Source organism: Capsella rubella, unplaced genomic scaffold (assembly GCF_000375325.1).
Source record: "Capsella rubella cultivar Monte Gargano unplaced genomic scaffold, Caprub1_0 scaffold_3, whole genome shotgun sequence".
Classification (NCBI taxonomy): Eukaryota; Viridiplantae; Streptophyta; class Magnoliopsida; order Brassicales; family Brassicaceae; genus Capsella; species Capsella rubella.
Window position 1 is genome coordinate 14,638,932 of NW_006238921.1, and position 21,848 is coordinate 14,660,779.

The 21,848-nt window shown below is 35.2% G+C and overlaps 2 protein-coding genes and 1 long non-coding RNA gene across 5 annotated transcripts; all 3 read right to left on the reverse strand.

Moving 5' to 3' along the window:
- Positions 1-4,227: 4,227 nt before the first annotated feature.
- On the reverse strand, positions 4,228-11,867 carry LOC17891616 (CLIP-associated protein). Its single transcript, XM_006299822.2, has 21 exons — positions 11,316-11,867; positions 11,076-11,231; positions 10,906-10,968; positions 10,524-10,592; positions 10,203-10,368; positions 9,950-10,111; positions 9,712-9,809; positions 9,291-9,365; positions 9,142-9,210; positions 8,966-9,051; positions 8,776-8,893; positions 8,441-8,539; positions 8,012-8,366; positions 6,110-7,902; positions 5,924-6,022; positions 5,438-5,542; positions 5,251-5,325; positions 5,097-5,165; positions 4,930-4,998; positions 4,712-4,813; positions 4,228-4,583 (listed from the first exon to the last, which is right to left on the reverse strand). Exons 1-21 carry the CDS (start codon positions 11,646-11,648, stop codon positions 4,425-4,427), a joined length of 4,320 nt encoding a protein of 1,439 aa, XP_006299884.1. The 5' UTR covers positions 11,649-11,867; the 3' UTR covers positions 4,228-4,424.
- Positions 11,868-13,051: 1,184 nt separating this feature from the next.
- LOC17891664 (UPF0725 protein At3g25080) lies at positions 13,052-14,464 on the reverse strand. The gene is made up of 5 exons (XM_006298415.2): positions 14,347-14,464; positions 14,145-14,252; positions 13,841-14,042; positions 13,625-13,749; positions 13,052-13,520 (listed from the first exon to the last, which is right to left on the reverse strand). The coding sequence occupies exons 1-5, from the start codon at positions 14,434-14,436 to the stop codon at positions 13,134-13,136; spliced, it is 912 nt and encodes a 303-aa protein (XP_006298477.2). The 5' UTR covers positions 14,437-14,464; the 3' UTR covers positions 13,052-13,133.
- A 2,943-nt stretch (positions 14,465-17,407) lies between these two features.
- On the reverse strand, positions 17,408-21,280 carry LOC17893432. 3 transcript variants are annotated; one of them, XR_002834876.1, is made up of 6 exons: positions 21,057-21,280; positions 20,580-20,685; positions 20,320-20,456; positions 19,297-19,374; positions 19,086-19,128; positions 17,408-18,114 (listed from the first exon to the last, which is right to left on the reverse strand). It is a non-coding gene; the product is annotated as an uncharacterized LOC17893432 (long non-coding RNA). The 3 variants fall into 3 exon arrangements; XR_002834877.1 differs by having other exon boundaries at positions 19,572-20,456; XR_002834875.1 differs by having other exon boundaries at positions 19,297-20,456.
- Positions 21,281-21,848: the final 568 nt, after the last annotated feature.

Below are 21,848 nucleotides of genomic sequence, written 5' to 3' on the forward strand. Positions count from 1 at the left end.
AAGATAACTATTTGATTATATAACAATATATTTCCCCCATTTTTTAGATTGATAGTAGAAAATTTATGTTATATGCAATATATTCTGAAAATGATCATATCTGGTTTTATAGACAGACTCTACTATGCTCGTGCGGATATAGAACTTTCTTTATCTACCAAAATTATGATCTTGTAGGAAGTGTATAAGAACTAAAACATATCGAGACTAAAGTTTTTAGGGTTTTAATTAAGGGAAGAGGGGGGATTATTAAATTGTTAATTACCGATAACAATATTACAAATTATTTAGAGAAAAAAAATCATACTCTACTACTTGATGATCTTTATAATCAGATTTGGTAGCTAGCTTTGTAATAAAAGGTGTATAATTAGATGAATAAAATAACCGCTTTGTCATTATCAGAGATTAGTATATTAGTACTAGTTAATACCAATACTATTAGCTTTAAATATTAAAATTAGCGTGTTGGGTTTAAGGAAACGATAACCATATCTATATACCAATAACACATTAATCATTTGCATAAGACAATGCTCTTTTCAGATAATCACACCCTAATAATACTTTATTAGGTCGCACTCACACTTGCACGTACCATACCGTAAGCTCAACATGTATTATTTTAAGCAATACTAATTAACAGTCTCCCAATAGTGATTATATAGCATATCGTTTGTTTTTGTTATGACATGCAATAATATCAATATTCATTACTTCAAATTTTGGATAATAATACATTGACGTCATTATAAGTACAACTGTACAAAGTACAGACTACAGTTAGTAGGTTTATAAGATCTGATCCGATCATCATATAATAGTTTTATGTTTTAAGAGTAAATATATATATATATATATATATATGTAGATAGATTTGAATGAATACTTGAATTCAGTTTAAACAATTCGAAGCTTAAAATCAGTAACTATTATCTAACATTTGTGTCAAAAATATAAAAATATAGTTTTTCTGATAAAAATGTTAATATTATATAGCATAGAGTCTCATAGACTACTAGTGATGAATTAAATAACTAGTAGAAATGATTGACAACAACAAAAAATTTACAAGTAGAGAAATGATGACAATATTGGTTGACAGAAAAAAAAATGATGACGAAAATGATATTTGATTGCGACATTTTGCTATTTATATATATGTTTATAATAAAGATACAATAATTACAAATTTAATACGAATATAGTAATCGTATAAGATAAGGTGGACCAAAATATTATATTATAGTAAATATTTAATTATAAATGCATTGTATATTTGTATATATCTTTGGATCTGAACTTTATGATATCATTCTTTTTTTGGGAAAATTGAAAAACTATTTCGGCGGTGGTTGGGGAATCATTTGCCCACACCTTCCTATTTCTTACCACTTCTGTTTATCTCTATACCAATGTATCGATTAGCTAAATATGAAAAAACTATTAGTAGAATTTTAAATTGAGCACACAATTTGAAGTGAAGCATATAAAAGCAAACAAAAATTATGTGATAAAAAATGAGAAAATTAAAAAATGAGAAGTTGTGAAATAGTAGTAGTTTTGCAAATAAAATTAAGTTGTGTAAGCAAATGGATGAATTTTGAGAAGAGTCAATTAATCATTGAAGACTTTTTGCTATGGCATCTTTGGTTTTGCTATTTTTTTTGTAAAATTTTATGGATTTGTCATTTTTCAAATTAGAAAAATGTGATTAAATACTTATTTTATTCGTTATGTTTAGGTTTAGTCGGTTTTAATTGTCTTTAGAGTTTAGTATTTATTATAAAATATTTTTTTTGCAAAAAAAAAAACGAAAAATAAACATTTTTAAAGTTTAAAAATAGCAAATTTATAAGATTTTAGTCAAAATGGTACGTTCGTAAAATTTGTCCCGGCAAAATCTGTAAGAATCCTTTTGAGAAAAGCATAAAAATAGATGGAAGGAGGGGGGAAGGAAGACAAGGCAGGGCTCTCGCTGTCTCTCATCGTGCTATGTTCCTCCACGAGAGGGTAATTATTGAACTTCCCCCAATTATTTCTCTCTCTCTCTTTTTTTTTTAATATTTTAATTTCTTTAATTTGATACTACTATTTTAGGAATAAATATCTGACCGTTTTAACGTTAGTTATAAAATATATTTAAAATTCTTTTAATAATTTTTAAAAATATATAGGTGCATATTTTACTCTCCTAAAACTATTACAAACATCTTAAATTTTGAAAATACGATAAAATTAAGGAAGAATTTCAAAAATACCCATTTTCCAATACCACTTTTTAAAAATAACATTCTTTCTAATTTTATCAAAAAATCACTATAAATTTTAAAATTTATCAAAAAACTATGTGTAAGCTTATATTTAAAGACACAAATTATCTTTATATGTGTGTAAATTTACATATATATTTTATAAATACCGTATAAATACCTTTTAAAAATAGTTTAAAAACCTTGTAAACCTTTTAAAAACCTTATAAAAACATTATAAATGCCGTTTAGAACCTTTTAAAACCTTATAAATATTTGGATTTAGTCTCCCAGTAGTAATGATGATCTTGATGTACCTTATCAATCATATAATAATTTATAATTTTTCATATTTGAAAAAGGGTATTTTGAAAATGGATAGAAAAGAGAGGTATTTTTAAAAAGGGTAGACCAAAATGGGCATTTCTCAAAAATTAATTTAGTGAACATGATCAAAATTTTCCAAACATTTATAAAACTTAATGTGGAAAATTTGGAACGTTTCTACATTAGGTTTTTTCTTTTGTTTGGTTGTTGAGATGTAATTTTGGTGGACAAACAAGGAAAAATGTATATAAAACAATACTGATCTAAAACACTGCAGAAATGAAATAAATAAATGGGATCCATGAGAGTAATAAACCAATACATATGAAAAGATGACAAAACTTGTTTGCGTAGTGGCAGCGAAGAGAGATGATTGATTTGGTTTTTGCTCATAACTTTGTAGTCTTTGTTAATGGAACGCACGAGTTGAGCGCTTGCGATAAGACCCTCCTCCAAAGTAATCTTATATTTATATTTTGAACTAAAACATATTTTGGTTATAACTGGTTGGTGCAGCGTGGGTTTTGAGAAATTCAGAAGTAAAGTCCCTACTCCATAGCAGAAGAGCCTTTAGCTCTATTAATTCCAGAAATGATGTTGAACTGAGTTGTTGGCTATGGGCTATCGAAAGTATTAGAAGTCTTAAGATAAGAAGGGTCATATTCGCAGTCTAGACAAAAGACCTTCTTGAAGCGGTTTCTCAACCTCTGGTTTGGCCTTCTTTCAAATACCAATCAGAAATTATTTTGGAAGCCTTAAATCCTTTTCGGAGGCTTCCTAAAGAACTGTGAAGTGCTAACAAAAGAGCACTCCTAATTGCGCAAAACGTAATAAGGCAGGATTGTGGATAATCATGTGGCTGCGAACTACCCTTCATGATTACATGAAGCGTTCATTGAAGAGAGATACGTTACGGTACACTTTTTTGATATGTTTGTGAAAGCTAGAAGCTTATAATGAAATATTCAGAAAGAAAAAAGAAAAAAAAAAAGGGGGAATTTCAAAAATACTCCTTTTCATATACCTCTTTTTAAAAATACCCCATTTTCAAACTTTATAAAAAAGACCATTAAAAATATTGAAATTTATCCAAATATGTGTGTAAGCTTATAAATATATACACAAATTACTTTTATATGTGTATAAAAATTTATATATCTTTCATAAATAGCGTAAAAATAAATTATAAAAACCATATAAAAACCTTATAAAAACTGTATAAACCCTTTTAAAAACCATTTAAAAACCTTATAAAACTTATAAAAACGATTAAAAACTATTTAAAACATTTTTAAATATTTATATTGAATCTCCCAATAGTAGTTATTATATAGAAGTACCTTATAAACTATATAAAACTTTATAATTTTTTATATTTAAATAGGGGTACTTTTGAAAATGGATAGATAAAGGAGGTATTTTTAAAAAGGGATACACCTAAAGGGGTATTTTTCAAAAATTCTCAAAAAAAAATTAGTAATAACTTATAAACTAGAATTTATATTTTACAATTTCTGATAATATTCAGACTGGCCGATGTTCCGATAATTCAGCATATATTTTTGTTTTGTTCACTGATCGATGATGCGAAGTTTTATAAAATTTAGAAGATAATTTTTTTTTTTTTTTTTTTTGTTGTTGTCCTACGTAGAGGAAAGCAATAAATACATTTCCCAAAAACAAAGCCAAAATAGACCACACAGTGTAACAAAATGGCAAGATTACACCCAAAAAAATGAAACACAAGAAAACACACACCCATATACAAAATAAACAATAATGAATATGATGACCCCAACACACAATAGAAACCCCCAATGAACGATGAGTACACGCAGCAGCTCGTCAGGTGTTCGCATCGATAGGGGCTCCGGTTCTGGCCTGCGAGATCCGGTTCGCGTAGATGGTCACCAGACGAACCTGCGTGCTGCTTAGGCCTTCCAAATACGGCAAAAATGCTTTCCCAAGCATTATATAGATGTCTACCAGACAGAACACCACTGTCTGCAACACACACAAATCCCAAACGAGCTCAGATATTTACTTGTATTATCTTATCCGATTTCGTAAGTCTCAAGGTACTTGTATGTGTAGAATACTTAAAAAAGTTTTTTTTCTTTCAATTCCTTTACCTTGCGAACATCTGCGCTATGGTTACCAAATGCTTCAAAAACCGCAGGCAAAAAAGACGGCAATTGATCCATTAACTCCTCTTGCGAGAGCCTACCCACAAGCTGTACACAAGAACCAATGAAACTCTATCAGTGAGACCTGATGATTATGTCTATATGTGACTTGGTACTAACAATCTGGGAAAACTCCGATATACTGTAAAATTCAGAAATCTTACCTTCGTTAAACAATTTATGCAAGCAACGAGAGTTTTCTCATCTTCTGTCACCAATAATGGGACAATAACCTGAAACAAAAACATATTTTGCTTAGACTAATCAACTAGAAGAAACAAAGCATAAAACCAAATGAGGCCGTGAAAAATGGAGAACTCTAAGTACATACACTTAAGCATCTGAAAGGATCGTATTGAGACAAAACAGTGGTCAGACATTGCTCAGCTTCAGTGGAAACCTGAAACGGTATTATCATATGAGATCTGGACAAATATAGAAAGGGGTCGATCCACAAGAATAAGGTTTGAGCGTGTAATCGTTACTTTTGGAACAGTGTCCTTTGAGACATGAAGCAGCTTTTCAATCACTATTTCAACAGAATCTTCCATGGCATCTTTCTGAAATTAATAAGCAAGATATATACAAGTAAGAAAAGGCGTTTGTAATTTCACAGAGCCACCCTTAACGTGATAGAGATGATTGACTGATGAGGCTAAGTAAGGAACAAACCTGGCTTTTTAGCATTTCAGAAATCAGCGAAAGAGCAAGCTCTCTGATCGAAAAATCTTCGTCATCAAGCACTTCAAGAACAACTGTCAAAATTTGATTGAAGTACTGGGAATAGAAAAGTAGGAGGAATATCCATTAGGATTAATAAGCAAGTGTACACGGCAAAAGCAACTATCAAGAATAGACTACTTCTGACTTTCAACGACAAAATGAATGAGAATCACTAACAAAACCCACAACTAGTGAATTCATGGTTTGGCATGCTAAGTTTTTAGCTGCAGCACTTATATGTTAGAGATCTATTTATCCATCATTGTTAAATTTATCCCACCAACAGAGTTTACCAACACATTTTCTTATCTTACCCAATCTTATTAAGCCTTGTAACTTTCATGTACTTAAGATCTTAACAGTAGAACTGTAATATAGATATAAATGTCACTACTAATTACTCCAACTAGTGGAACCAGGGTTCATTAGGTATACCTTGGTCCAAACTGATTCCTCATTAGCTACAGAGGCTTCAATTAATTGCTGGAGTCCAGATTTCTTGCTTGAAGAAGGGCTTCCATCACTCCCGTTGATCTGTGAAAGCACAAACATCAGATATGCTATTTGGTACCAGAGGGAAAAAGATAACGACATTTAACAGATGTGACAATAGTTACTAACCATATGTAGAATCTGAGGAATGCTAGGTCCAGATTCCGGCGTTGGGCTGACCTTAATAGATGCAAGCATGTACTGACCTAAATCTAATTCGCGAGAGACCTCATTTTCATGTCTTCTTTCTAAGGAATCAGCGCTTGTCAGATTCAGACCATTTTTCTCCGAATGTGGTGGAGATAAGTCATCCAAGTTTTCCATGTTGTCTGAGCTTCCATTAGGGCTAGTTCTTGATATCAAATTCTGGCCAGCTGAAGTAAATGTGTAATCAGAATCCTTGGGGTTCAACAGATCACTAGCAGAACTGATCCCAGTCCTTAGGTTCTGATATAGCTTGTCCTGGGTTCCACTAGAAACACTTTGACCAACACCACCAGTGATCATTGTTGGATCTTGGGAAGAACTCCACTTCCTGCCACTATCACTATCAACTGAACCCCCAGAATACCGTCCAAGGAAGATATTCTTCTTGGAGGCACCAGCATATCCTTCTTCAGACGATGTCCCAACGGCATCAGATGGATCATAAGACTTTATTCTCTGTTTTTCTTTTTTACTCTGCATATAGTTTAATAGGTCTACCTCGATGCGGGGAGTGTATTGTTTCAGTGCTCTTCTCAGAGAGTTTTGCTCCTCAACCGACAAACTAAGAATGTAATTTAGCAGTCCCGCAGAATCATAATGATTGTAAACAGATATGATGCAAGTAATGGAAGCTTCTTTCAACTTGGTATTTTTGTCACGGGTTAATGGCGTCAACTTTGCCAGCCACAACTTTAAGATGCCACTATTACCCGAAATTTCAGGGTTACCAGCGTACCTGTTGAAGGAGTTGATGGCAAATTCAATTACAGCTAATTTAGCCTTTGGTGATCTCTGTTCATCCAGTGAACGAAGCAATGCAGGTAAAAGGGAATCCACACTGTAGGTTTTGCTGACAATTTCCAACGTTGAGGAGCAGGGTTGTCTAACTACCTCTTTAGGATCGATTAGCCGTGAAAACACATGGGGTAGGACTCTTTCCATGTAGCTCTCAAAAGGCTTTCGGCAAGATGGTATAAGATCCGCAAGTGTTGACAGTGCTGCTTGTGCCACCTTGTGGTGAGGATCATCTAAGTGCCGGAGAAACAGTTTCATTACTTTCTCAAAACTTTGAATTACTTCTTGAGCCCCTTTTGGGCCTTGTTGCAGCAGAGTTTGGAGAAAATTAAAAGCTGCAACTCTAGCACACCAATCAGAACTTGAGTTCAGTCCGTCGTTAAGGGCTTCGTTAAGGGAAGCTGGACCATCAACATAATTTGACATATCACCAACTTGGAGTTGGCTATCATCAAAACTCCTCCTCCTGCCAGCGGACATTCTTCCCCCGACATTCTTCCTCAAAAGTGGCCTCTGGAAATTGGGAACATGGCTAGCGTTTGATTCCCTGAAAGTCATATCTCTATAAGCGTTTTCCATCTGCTGTCGGTCAAAATGACCTGCCATAAACCGCCTCGCCTCTCTGGCATCGTTGTTTTCCTCAAGCGAACTTCTCTCATTTCTCTCTGAGACCCGTTTCGCTGTCAAGGATGAAAAGGTAGGATGAGACTCGGACAACAAATTACCACGGTATGATGATCTTCCTGAGTCCTTTGAAGCTTGAATTTGGGTGATGATATCTGACAAACCAAGGCTGCCATTGCGATTACTGCCTTTGTTGATGCTATGCGTTGATTCCGCAGTTGCGCTAGTTGTGTGACTATTGGATGCTGGAACAGCAGCATGGAAAGAAGGATCACGAGACGATGGAGGGTCAACTCCTGCACTAGGGGAAAAAGAGTACAAATTAGCTGCGCAAAGATATCTCAACTCACGTTGAAGGACGTTTCAAAAACAAACTATGCTCTCGTAAGGAAAGAAACTCAATACCTAGATCCAAACTACTTGAACGAAGGGCTGCAGGATTCTGTCTATCAGATATATGCAGTCCTCGGAGCATACTTTCAATTGCACTGACCTTCTGCTTGCTTGACTGTAACACACTTTCAAGACTACGTTCAGAACCTTTATTGACATCTTTTGATTGCGAAAGAAGTAACCCAGAAGAAAGAGATCCTCCAGTTGATAAATTTGAACTTCTATCCATAGCAACTATAGCTGATGTTCCATATCCAGGTAGATTAGATGGAGCAGACGTCTGAGAAAATGAAGGCTGGGAATGCCTCTCACGGACAGAAGGTGAGGCGTGTCTCCTATGAATTCCACCATCTTCTTCATTTATTAGCTGAGAACAAATAGAATGCCTTATTATACTCATTGATGCTATTAAGAAAAATATAGAGAGTTGATAAGCCTTACCCTTTGAATGACAGGGTCAAAGGAGGAAAACAAACGACGAGAACGATCAGGCCAAGTTTTTGCAAACATTCTGTAGCACATTCTAGCAGTTGCTCGTACCTGTTATTCAGTATATTTATAGCTTTCAATGGCACATGGGAAAGAGATAGATGGGCATTAAAAAAACAACACTACAAATCATTTGATACTATTGACTCAAAACATACATCCCATGTAAAGTTGCATTCCATCCTAATAACTGCCTTACCACAGAGATACCCAAGGAACCATAAACCTACTTCATAGCATTTGCAGCATAACATCTGGTCCTATGGAAAATAGTACCACAAACCTACCTCACTCATAGCATCTGCAACACAGCATCTAATCAGATCTTCATATAGATCAACTGATCGCTGAATTTCTGGAGCATCAGGCCAATGTTCGAGTGTTAACAATGCATATTCACAACATCTGTATTAAAAAATTGGGATCAATTTTCGGAACACCACAAATTATAAATTTGATACAGAACCTCCGGCTTACCTTGCTCGCAGAATTGCATTACGGTCATGTTTTGCTGATTCAGCTATCCGAGGAAGTACACGGGCAGCTTTGCAGTTACGCAGCATCTGGAATAGCAAGAAACCATCTGTGTAAGCATAAAACTTAGACGAGCAGGCCAGGTTCTAGAAACCAAAATAAGCAAGCTAATAATTTACCGTTTTTATGCAGTTATCAGCAGATTCGGCAATTACAAGCACAGTGATCACAACCAGCTTGAAAAGCACCTGATAACCATATACTAATATTAACAAGAATGTGTATGTGTTAAATGTAATGGCAGTAAATGCGAGGACATTAAGCTTACTGGAATAAACATCTCAGCGCATGCTTCAAAATCTCCGAGTAACTCTTTTGATAAGAGACACAATAGATGACAGGCCTACAAACACGAGAAACAGGATATGAAGGAAAAGGCAATGGCAAAAATGGTTATCAAAACTACATAAGATAGGATGCATTAATCTTATACACCGTTCACCCCTACTGGCCTATTGGAATTGTATCTACTAGCAAAATGTCTTTTCTGGCTATAATGAATATAAGATTTACAAAGATAAACGGTGTTGGCGTAGAAAAAATATGAACTTTCTATAAATTAAGTATTCAGTGAAAATGGAATATGTCACCTAGTTGCCAACTTATCAATTATGTTTTACAAGGAAAAAAGAATCACAATACATTGTCAATCCTAATAATGACAATATCAAATCGAAAATTTCGCTAACCTGCTTAACAATGGTAGATCTCCGGTCCGCTAATTGAGTACTTAAGGGACCAACAAGTTGTTTCAAGAGACCTCGAAAGCAAGAGTAATCAGTCGCACCTTCAACAGAAATAAAAAGATTTCATGAGATTAAATACAAGAAATTTCCCCTGCTGCTGTAAGAAAATATCATTGGACACAATCAAATCAAATGAAACTTAGTTTCAAAGATAAACAGACAAAAAGTATAGACGTAGTACCTCCTGCAACAAGTCCTTCAACCCTCCGCATAGCTGAAATACGCAATGACCAGTCTTTCTCTGGGACAAGTGTTGCAGCAACTTTCTCAAATTCTCGTATCAACTCCTTCTCTGAGTACACTTTGATGGGGTCAATGGGTTTTTCAGTGATGTCGGGATCTCCTGAAATGAACATGTACAGAACCAGTCAGCCGAGATGGAAATATTACAACACCAAGTTTTAGACTTTAATAATTGAGAGCAAGATTTTCACCCCCAAATAAAGAGTTCTCTCTTGTGGGAGCCTTTGCCCTGGGACTGCTCTTTTTGGGATTGACACTTGATGCCTTAACCTCATTAACAACATGGTGACCACTACGGGGTTCTGTAGAACGCTGTTGTGGCTCAATACGTTCTAGTCTAGCATTAATGTCCTTCACCTGATTAAAACAAGAGAAAGAGTAGTAGCAAAGAGTGCCCCATGACAGAAGCCATATTATTCTCTATCAAAGTACACTAAGTTAAGATGCAGATGAAAACTAGTAATATGCATTATGCATTCTTGCATATGGATTAATCTAAATCTGAGATTTACCATGTATGATGGAAGATGGTGGCGCTGAAGCTCTTCTCGAAACTGAGACCCACCTTGCATATACATCTCCTGAGAAAAACAAGAATTATGATATTATCATCGAACACGAAATAGAGCATCTGGATCCTAAATTCTATGGATTCTCTAAAACAAATAGACATATAGCCAGAGAGGAAGAAGTTCTCTACTCAAACAGCACTCAAAATTGAATGTATACACTACTAAGTACTTACTATCTCAGTCATAAATAATGATAATTAGGGGAGAGTCTGCCTTAATGAATAAATAAAAAGAACGGCTTTTAACAGCTGAGCTGTAAACAAGAAATCGTCACTTAAGTAGTTGAAAACGAGTTGAAGAAAAGGATGGTACAAACTTTTACCTCAATGCACAAAATTGCAGCTTCCCTAACAGCTTGATTAGGGTCATTTAACATCTGAAGTATCTGATAAAACAAACGAATACTCACGATCAGTTTAAATTCAATTCAATAGAACGAAACCATAATTCATATTCTAGCCAACTAGCTTCCAAAGGGAGAGATAGAGATACCGGAGCAAGTATAACACGCTGAAGAGGAAGTTCCGTAGATGCAAAAAGACCAATAGCTGATGTAACAGTACGCGCAAACTCTTCTCTAACTCTCCAACTCTTATGCATCCAAGCATACGAACCCGCTCTTTCAACTATAATCGTCGGAGACGAAACCTAAAAACAAAAAAAGAAACACTAAACTAAGAAGCCAATGCAAATTCCGTCAATAAACAATTCGAATGTTAGTAAAATCTGGACCTCCATAAGAGTCGTGAGCAACCGCCTCGCAGCATCCCTAACAGGTTGCTTACTATCACCGAGGCGCTCGACAACGGCAGGAACAAGGGCATTCAAATGAAGCTTCAAATGCTCACCGGCGAGCACAGCGGCAGAAGCAAGCGCTTGAAGCGCACCTTGAGAGACTCTAAAATTACTATCCTTGAGGAGATCCAAACAACAATCAACAAGTGACGTCACTTCCGCAGGGCTCAAACTCTTCCTAGAAGCTTCGAGAAGTTGATGCAGCCGTTCCACAGCCGCCATGCGCTCCTTTGTATCCTTGGCCCTCGCCATTTCTAAAGCTTCCTCCATGTTTACCAACCGACGATTCCGATCTGACTCTACTCCCTTCAGATCTGCTTCAATCTCTAATCGGAACTACACCAACACACTCCAAATTCGAATCGACTCAACAATGAACAGAGAGAGAGAGAGCTGTGTTGTGTATAATCTCTCTGTACTGTGATTGAGAGAGTTTAGAGAGAGAGAAAAGGGATTTAGAGGAGAAGTGTCGTTTAATTTTTACTACTTAAGAAGAAAAGAGTAAAGTGGCGACTGCTTAAAGAAATAAACTCGAATTTTTATTTGAAGAAGGAAGATAAACGAAGCCATGTGGTTGGCTGGCGAACTCGAGAACTTTACCCTTGTTTTTCTTAATAATTACTGTTACATGCCACTCCTTATGTTTATTATGGTCTGAACTTAATCGCCGGTCGCGATTCCGATCGGTTTAATCCGGTTTGATTGGTCTGAAGATGTATTATAATGTGGATAAAACTGGGTTGGTGCATATTGATAAGTTGATCCAATCATGTACGTATCTGATTAAAAAGTTTGATCAAACATAAAAAAAACATAGAATATGTAACACCAAATCCAGACAAAACATAGGATAAAATGCAAATACTCAATGTTTGGTAAAAGTTCGTTAGAGAGAGAGGGGAGAAAAAAACAAGAAATTGCTTCACAATAAATTTATATGGAATGTTTATAATTTGATTAAATAACTTTACTTTAAGAAAAAAATTTAAAAACAAATCAAATTTGCATGTCTATCACCAACCTAACAAAGCTGGAATAAATCCAAATTTTATGTAGTAATCAAATTCTAGTCAATCAGAGTTATTAAAAAAGACTTATCATAGTTAAGATATGTTAAAAATAGCTATAGATGAATTCTAATCAAATAGTAATTTATTGTGAAATGAGTCCCATTAGTCGGATTAAAAACAATTCAACTACTGCTAGAATATATATATATATATATATATATATATATATATATATATATATATATAGTACCAAGAGGACTGATTATAATTATAAAAACGAAATTGAGTTTATCAAAGTTGAAAATTTGTTTAATTACAAATCACAAAACGTTGACGTGGCCGAATAAATGATGTGCACGCCGGCGGGTCTTTAAACAGCTGGTGCGGGCCAATAGAGATGAGAGGCGCAACGTAATTGACAATTTTCCCATTCTTTTATCACTTTCCCAATAAAACTGATAACATTGTTTGACTAATTAGAAAAAACAAATATTTGGATTAGGCAATGATATGATTAAGTATGAGAATTACAACTCTACTAACCGAAACTAGGCATCCTCTCGTTGCTAGTATTTTAGGGAGTAAGATTGCTTAAGATATTTCGAATGCAAATCTTAGGATTAAATTTTAAAAAACCGATTAAATTTGGAGATACTGCTAAACTTTAGGAAAAATAGCAAACTTGTATATTCAACATGATACGAGTGAACTTCTACATTTATAAGTATTCAAATTATGAATCATTCTAGTCTTGTGGAGACGCTTCCATTTCCATGGCAGCAGTTCCGTTTGATGCTGCAGGAGGTGTTATGGACTGAAAGCTCTGAGTACAACCAACGATTCTAAAGATTCCAGAATGCACATCTACGATTCTTCTGACTAATGCAAGGCGATCGCCATCATCATCACCAGCCCGATCCTTGCATGGGTCAGTGTACCTAATGTAGAAAATAGCATCATAGGCGTCAAGTCCCTTGTGAAAGGGCTCAAGGTCTCGTGGGATTTCCATAGCCACTTTGCGAATCTTCAGACCGCCAACACCGTGTTCGATACGGCGCCTATTAGTTGTGGCAACCGCAAGTTCCAAATACAGATGGATCCACTCATTCTTAAGAACCTCTGTTTTTTTCAGCTGCAAATATATACATATATATACACGACTAGTTTGTTGGTGATCGAATCATCACAAGGTAAAACACAGCTTTAAGAGTGGTTGATCGGGTTGTAATGAATTACCAGGCGAAATCGGCCAGTGTCATCTTGGAAAGGATTCTCTTCTGTAAGCAACTTAGGCATGAAATGTGGGAGAAAGTGGCCACACAACACATTACTTTCATCTATGTGATATCTCTTGGTTTCCACTATACAGAGAAAGAACTTGTTAAGTTGTATGTATACTAGCTATATTACCAACCAATAAAAATAATTATAATATAAAAATATATACAGTACCAGGATAAGGTCCAGAATTAGCGAAGACCAAAGCGAATCTGTTAAATGCAATCTCGTTAACTTGAGCCTGAAAAGTAGCAAGCGTAGGCTTGGTCTTGGCAGAAGCAGGATCCTTGGCTTTGAAAGTGATCTTGTAAGAGCAAGTAACAGAAAAAGTGGACTGGGTGTACTCCATTATGTTACAGGGCTGCACCTCTTGTCCCTAGGATTGAAAGCAGATATATATCTTTAGCTACAAGCAGATATATTTATCTTTAGCTACAAATGAGAAAACAAAGAAGAGAGATGAGTAGAGTAAACTAACCATGAGAAAATTGAAACGATGAAGGCCAAACCTAGCATAAAGGCGGACTATGGTACGACAAGAAACGTTGCGAACTTTGGAGTAAACGTACCGAATTCCTTTAAGGGCCTATGAACGGTACGTACAATTGTTACGTTATTATTAGTCTCCAAATTAAGAAGAAGCGAAGTTCATAAGGAAGCAGGAATATATAATTGATTACCCGGTCAGCTCTTCTCTCGGGATATACGATAATCTTCTGATCCTCGACACCCTCTTTTGAGCTCTTGATTATCATCACCGCCGGCAACATCTTCTCTTCGACGGATTTCGGAACCGATCGAGCGGCTGATGGAATGCTTTTACTCGATTTTATGCATGTTTTATGCACTCCACGCCATTTTTTATACCTCACTTCATTTTAGGCTTTTATTGGGCCTTCTCAGCCCATTTTTATAAAACATAATTATAACAATGTTAAACCATAAAGAAAAACCAAAAAACTCGAATATTGAATAAAATTTGTGTTAATAGAAGGAGAATGTTTTTTAAAAAGGAAATAAATAAATAAATATATATTTATATTTATATTTTTAAAATTTTTATGAGATTTAAGAATATTTTTTTTTCTTATTTTTTTTTTTAAACTATATGAATTAAAGGTTTTGAATTTTATTTCCATAACAATCAAATTAAGGGTATAATTGAGTATTTTTCTATTCTAAATCCTAATATACCAAGCTTTTTTAGAAAATCATAGATTGAAAAATTGAAAAAATGGTATCCTTTTAGATCAAAATTTCAATAAATTTCTGAGATTTTAGCAAAACTAAATATAAAAAAACTATATTTCAATTACTAACCATTCTAACCACTAAAAGATGATATACCATATATAAATTATAATATATACCAATTTAACCTTACCATCACTATTCTCTACCTTTTAAACACCACCACCGCCACCTCCGGCTGCCGGCCACCATCACTTCCGGCTGCGGCCACCGTCACCGTCGATCACCACTGGTCACCACCACCTTAGAACCACCCACCACTATCACCACCACCTTACAAAACATGTTTCATTAGTTCCACACTTCACAAACCTCAAATTCAGTTAAATATTTAGGGATTTAAAGATTTAAGGATAGATAGTTTATTTGTGATCGGATAATATCCGAACCCGATTGGATATCCGATTTTTATGAAAACTAAACCCGATAGGGTATTACACACTATCCATATCCGAACCGAACTGCCTACTTCGGGTCGGGTTCGGATTTCGGGTACGGTTAATATGCCGAGACCTAAGGTATCCTGGGCCATGCACAAAGTTGTAACATTTTTTTGGTCTAAACTGGAACGTTCAGGATTAAACCATTGGTTCGGTCGGATAAAACCGAGTTGGTCTTCTGTTACTCCCATGATCTCTCCCCGGCCCTATTTAAAACGTTTTAGTTCCAATCTTTTTTACTAGATTGGACGACTTTGAAGTCTTTGATTAGGGTTAGAGATTAAGTTAAGTCAAATTTTGGATGAATTGTTTGTTTCTCTGAAAATTGTGTTTTCATCTTCTGTAATACAGAAGAAAGGACATGAAGGAAGATAGAATAAGCCAATTACCAGATGCTTTGATCTGTCAGATACTTACTCATCTTCCCACAAAGAATGCTGTTAAGACAAGCGTTTTGTCCACCAGATGGACAAATCTCTGGCTTTGGCTTCCTCGTTTGGAGTTGTCATTTTCGAACATTTTCAATGCCTTGGGGAGTTTTGGTGACAGATTTTACGATTCCAATAGGGTTTCATGCATAGACAAGCTCAAGTTAAGTATTACCAATAGAACTTTCATCAGCGTCAATGATGTCGCTTATCTTACGTCGTGGGTTGCTGCTGCAGTTAAACGTAGGATCCAACATCTAGAAGCTAAGTGTGATCCATCTACTTGTATGTATCGTTATCAGATCCCTTTAAGCCTTTATATAATTGTGACACACTGGTATCCTTGAAACTTGGGAAAGCGGCATGGGCTAGTGCCGAGTTTGTTTCCTTACCTTGTTTGAAGATTATGCATTTACACAACAATAGAGGCACTTGTTTCATGTTGTCCTGTCTTAGAAGAGTTAGAGATTTTCGATTTTTTGGATCTTCTTAAAGTCTATCGGGTGCATTCTCAGTCACTGAAGAGGTTCGCTTTTTTTCAGATGGTTTTCTTCTGTTCCTGAACTTGTCATTGAGGCTCCTGGACTATGCGGTTTGAAAATATTGGATACAGTATCAAATATCGTTATAACAAACATTCTGGAGTCCATAGCCAAGTTAGATATTGCTCTCCGCTTTGGTTTCAATGATTTTAATTCAAACGTTAGAGAACGATATCTTCACACTCACGAGTGTAACAAGATCACCAAATCAGTCAGCCAATTTTGTCAATCCCATCGGCTTAGACCCATTTTCTCATGCATGTTTGTCTCCCTCATTCTGTGTAGGAAACTATACTTGTCAAGTTTCAATCCTCAATCTAATTGACTACTCACACGATTGAGAAAGAACTTGAAAATTATGTGAAACAAAAAAAATACAGAACTAAAATTAGCACAAGAATTTACTTAGTTCACGGTTCGATTTGAACTGCTTCATCTCACCAGACGTAAGATCCCAAATCATATTCTAGAGAGTACTCAAAGAGTGAGAAACAAAGCATACACTAAACTTTGAACGAGTGACTGAACGAAACTAAAAAAAAAGTCAGGTTTCAGTTATCAAATAGTGTCCCATAGTAAATCACATATGGTTAAGCTCAGACGTAAGATCCCAAAGTCATATTTTAGAGATCACTCAAAAAGTGAGAAACAGACACATGATACACTAAACAGAGCACACAACTTTCTCTGTTAACATAAAACAAAAGATGGATTGTATCACGGCAAATCTGACAAGAACTCTCAGACTTCTTCTCAAAGAATCAGATATAAAACTACACAGAAAAAAGAAAACTCATTGCACCAATCATTTTAAACAAGTCAGAGAAGACTCGATTGTTGCACACAACTTCCTCTGTTTACATAAACAGAGATGGATTGCTTCACGTAAACCTAACAAAATCTCTCAGACATAAGCTTCTCTAAGAATCAGATATAAACTACAAGAATCAGTGGTGTGAACACCAATAACAGTAAGACCTTCCAGAACAAAATTTAGCTGTCACGTAGTTTACCTACAAGACAACACTTCGAGAACACACAATACAATTATACTAATAACACTTGAATGTCACAAATAAATAATTCAATGCAGTTTTCTGATATTCATAAGTTTACAATTTAAATGGATAATGTTGTTATACAAAGAATCACATCATGCGTTGCAACAAGGCTTTTATTCTCACCACATCAGTCCTTCGTAGAACTTTTACAAACTAAACTAAACCCAAAACAATTTGTATCGCAAGCTCAACAAAAAAATTAAACTTAGCAATCTGCTCTAAATGATATGAACACACACATTACAAACAGAGTCATAACACTCATAAAATGAGTTAAAACAAACTTTATACATGATAACAACATCTAAGATTTCATCCATTGTTGGATATGGGCCTCAATTCGCGAGCCCCTTTCCACTATTTACCTGCCCGGCCCGGGGGAGAGCGAGTGACGTGGCGCTAACCCGCGGAAGACGACAAGAAACGAGTATCCGGGCCTCAAACGATCAGCCCATTAGGCCACGCGCCAAAGTCGGTGTCCTGTCACATCATTCTCCTATAAAAGGAAAGAGAATTGATGTGACAAGACATCAAGTACACAGACAGAGGACAGAAGTACTCCGCAGAGCTCGGCTTTAGTAACTTAGATTGTCGAACAGATTAATAACCTTTCTTTCTTGTAACTGCCGATCTCTGACTTGTAAAGACGAACCTTTTACCCCGACCTTGAATTAATATCCTTGACATCCCCCTTTGTGCCGAGCACTATACAACATCCATCTGTGGCTGAATCCCAATAACCAAGGTCAGAACATAACAAGAATAGCAACGAGAAAGCATAAAACTATAAAAGTAACATGAAAAATATTGTAAAGAGGCTAGAATATTTACAAAGTAATGAGAACTGATGTACATGCTATTCAGCTTCAACAGTAAGAAGTGGTCAAGTCTATATATACATTTATAATAATCCATCATCAATCATATGAAACAATGTAAGAGGAAACAAGATAACCATTGAAAAAAAAAAAACATGTCATCATTGAGAAATCTCAACAAACAAGGGGCATAAAAGTTTATAACAAGAATACAGAGAAGGGCATACAATATATTTCCAGAGAGAAGAGAACCGAGAAGTAACAAACAACAAGGTCTAGTCACCTAAAGACATTGCACCAACCAATAATTTTACTCTCCACAGAACTACTAAAAACAAAGTCATAAGACTCAGAAAATGAGTAAATGCAAACTATACATGATGATGATCGTAACATGAATAATAACCAAGGAAAGCCATAACAAGAATATCAAGAAGAAATAATATAACTACAAATGAAACAAACATATTCAAAATCAGATACAAAAGATTTTAAAAGCAAAGACATCCATGTGTTATTCAACTTCAAGCTTAAAAAGTGGTCAATTTTATAGACCAAGTGTAACAAATCATCATCAATCACAGGAAAGAAAGTTAGAAGGAAAGCATAAAATAAGTATTTAAGCTGAAAGCATCGAGAAGCATCAAGCTGAATAACTTAAAACTGAACAGTCTGATCTGGATTAGAAATTACCATATATTAAGTGACTTTAATCCAAACTTAACAGTAACAGCTTATAGGAATTCAATATTCCTTCATGGAGAAAGTATGCTAATAAGGATATATACATACAAGTTAGAAAGAAACTTAAGAAGAGACAATATGCATGATTTTGAAAGATATTACAGTTCTTATAATGGAAATATGAGGAAGAGTAACCTGAAAGTCTTATGCTGATTTTTAAGAGCTGAAGAATAGCCACCTGCAAAGAATATGTGATGTTAGAAGATGTATGTAAGTAGTTTAATACTCCTAATGTTTACACAACATGAAATTATTAAACGACAGAAAACCAAAAAAGAAGAAGATTAAGCGTAAAAGCAATAGTACAACGAAACATAAGATATAGAAGAAATAGAAATTCACATACCTTATCTCACATATGCAGAATATAAAAAAAAATCCACATGCTCATGTATGGTCATACTTCTACTTCTGCATATTGATCCTGAAAATATATTTTAAGCAAGTCAGAAGGTTAAGTAGTTACCTGATTTACGTCAATCCACATGCTCCATGTATCTCATACTTTTGCATTTGTTTTCAGCTCAGGGACTACAAACCCGAGACTAGACAGCATTGGAACTGTCTCATTTTCATTATAACATCACGGAAAGGGACATTCAGAGAGGTAATTTAGATTACCTTGACCGAGACGAGGCATTTGTTTTCAGTTCGGGGACTAGAAACCCGAGACTTGACAGAATGGGCACTGTCTCATTTTCATTACAACTTCAGGGACAGGGACATTTAAAGAGGTAATTTTGATTACCTCGAATGGGACGAGGCATTTGTTTTCAGCTCGGGGACAAGAAACCCGAGACTAGACAGAATGGGAACTGTCTCATTTTCATTCCAGCTTCAGGGACAAGGACATTCAGAGAGGTAATTTTGATTACCTTTAATGGGACGAGGCATTTGTTTTCAGCTCGGGGACTAGAAACCCGAGCCTTGACAGCTTGAGAACTGTCTCATTTTCATTCCAATTTTCGGGGCAGGGACATATAGAGAGGTAATTTAGATTACCTTGACCGAGACGAGGCATTTGTTTTCAGCTCAAGGGACTAGAAACCCGAGACTTGACAGAATGGGAACTGTCTCATTTTCATTCCAACTTCAGGGACAGGGACATTTAAAGAGGTAATTTTGATTACCTCGAATGGGATGAGGCATTTGTTTTCAGCTCAGGGGACTAGAAACCCGAGACTTGACAGAATGAGAACTGTCTCATTTTCATTCTAACATTAGGGACAGGGACATTCAGAGAGGTAATTTAGATTACCTCGAATGGGACGAGGCATTTGATTACAACCAGATGATTATGAACTCGACTTGGGACTGTGATGTTTTCATTCAAAGGGACAAGGACAATGAGACAGGTAAGTTTTATTACCTCGAGACCATGCTTTTTTCAGCTTGATGAATATGACCGTGGGGAATTTAAAAATCTGGGCAGTCTCACTATTGTTATACTAGTCTCACTTCCATTATACCATCAGGAACATAGTCATTCGGAGCCAATTAACCAGCCTGATATAGAACATTAAGTAAAAATTGAGAATCCAAACTAAATTTAAGTTAACATGCCCAAAATCAAAAGCATGATTTAAGCTGGAATGGTTAAAAGTTAAAACTACTGGTAATGAGATTCACCTCATTAGCTCCAAACTCCACAGAAGAAGTCTCTTGTTTGTAGAAAGTTCAAGCTGATAGGTCCATAGTCCCAACTTTGAATGATCCTTTGCTTTAATTTCAGGAACTGAAACAACATCAAAGAGAACTTAAAGTCACATAAACGATATAAAGAAACAAAGTCAAGTACAAGCATCGTAACACAAAACTAGAGATCTGAAACACGCCCAAATCGTTTTGAAAAAACTCCCAAATCGACGATGTAAAACCAAAGAGAAATAATCAGTAAACGATGAAATTGAGGATTGTAAACAAAAACCCTAAAAATTGATACTGCAATTCCTAAATCTAACACTTTTCTTCTCAAATCAGAGAATCAGTAAACCCTAAAACTATGTGTTCTTATATAATCCAAGAATTTGAAATCAATTTCACCGACGAAATCTAAAATTTCAAAAGAAAACGATGAAAAGAAAAGAAAAGAGCAAAGGAACCTACCGATTCAAACGAAAACACCGCTCGTCCTCTCCTCCGTCTCTCCATTAATGAAATCGAACCATCACGATTCACGAAGAGCCCATAAGTATAGTCAATCATCATCGCCACAACACTACCGATTGATTAATTCCTCCATTGTTGCATCCATACTTAAACTAATCAAGCCACATAACCATGGTTTAACGTAAGAGAGAGAGGGAGAGAGAGGGAGAGAGAGAATGAGAATGAGAATGAAAGTTTTGCTTATTTGTTTACTTCGATTCAGAATAAAATAGGAAAAATATCACTAACGGTCATAAAAATATTTGGGATTGAATGACGTGGCAGTTTAACACGCTCCAAAAAGATGTATGTATACTACAGATTTGATCCAAAATATATATATATACTATATATTCAATATGATATGAATGAACTTCCATATTTATGAGTTACAAACAGTCAAACAATTTGTGTTCAAACATAAAATGTTAAACTATTAGTATATTTCTTAAAATTACACACAAAAATAAATTTATTGCTTAAGCAAAAAAAAAAAAAACCTCATTTCTTTAATAATATACCAAACTACCATATTCAACATGATATAAATTATAATTTTCCACATTTATGAGTTACAGTCAAACAATTTGTATTCAAACATATAAAGGTAAATAACTAGTATATTTCTTAATATTACACCCCAAAAAAAAATACACTTCTGAAATTTGGTCATCTCACAATTCTATATATATATTTTCAGTAGTCACCCAAATTTTCTTAGGTCTATCAACCAAAATCATATTAGTACTT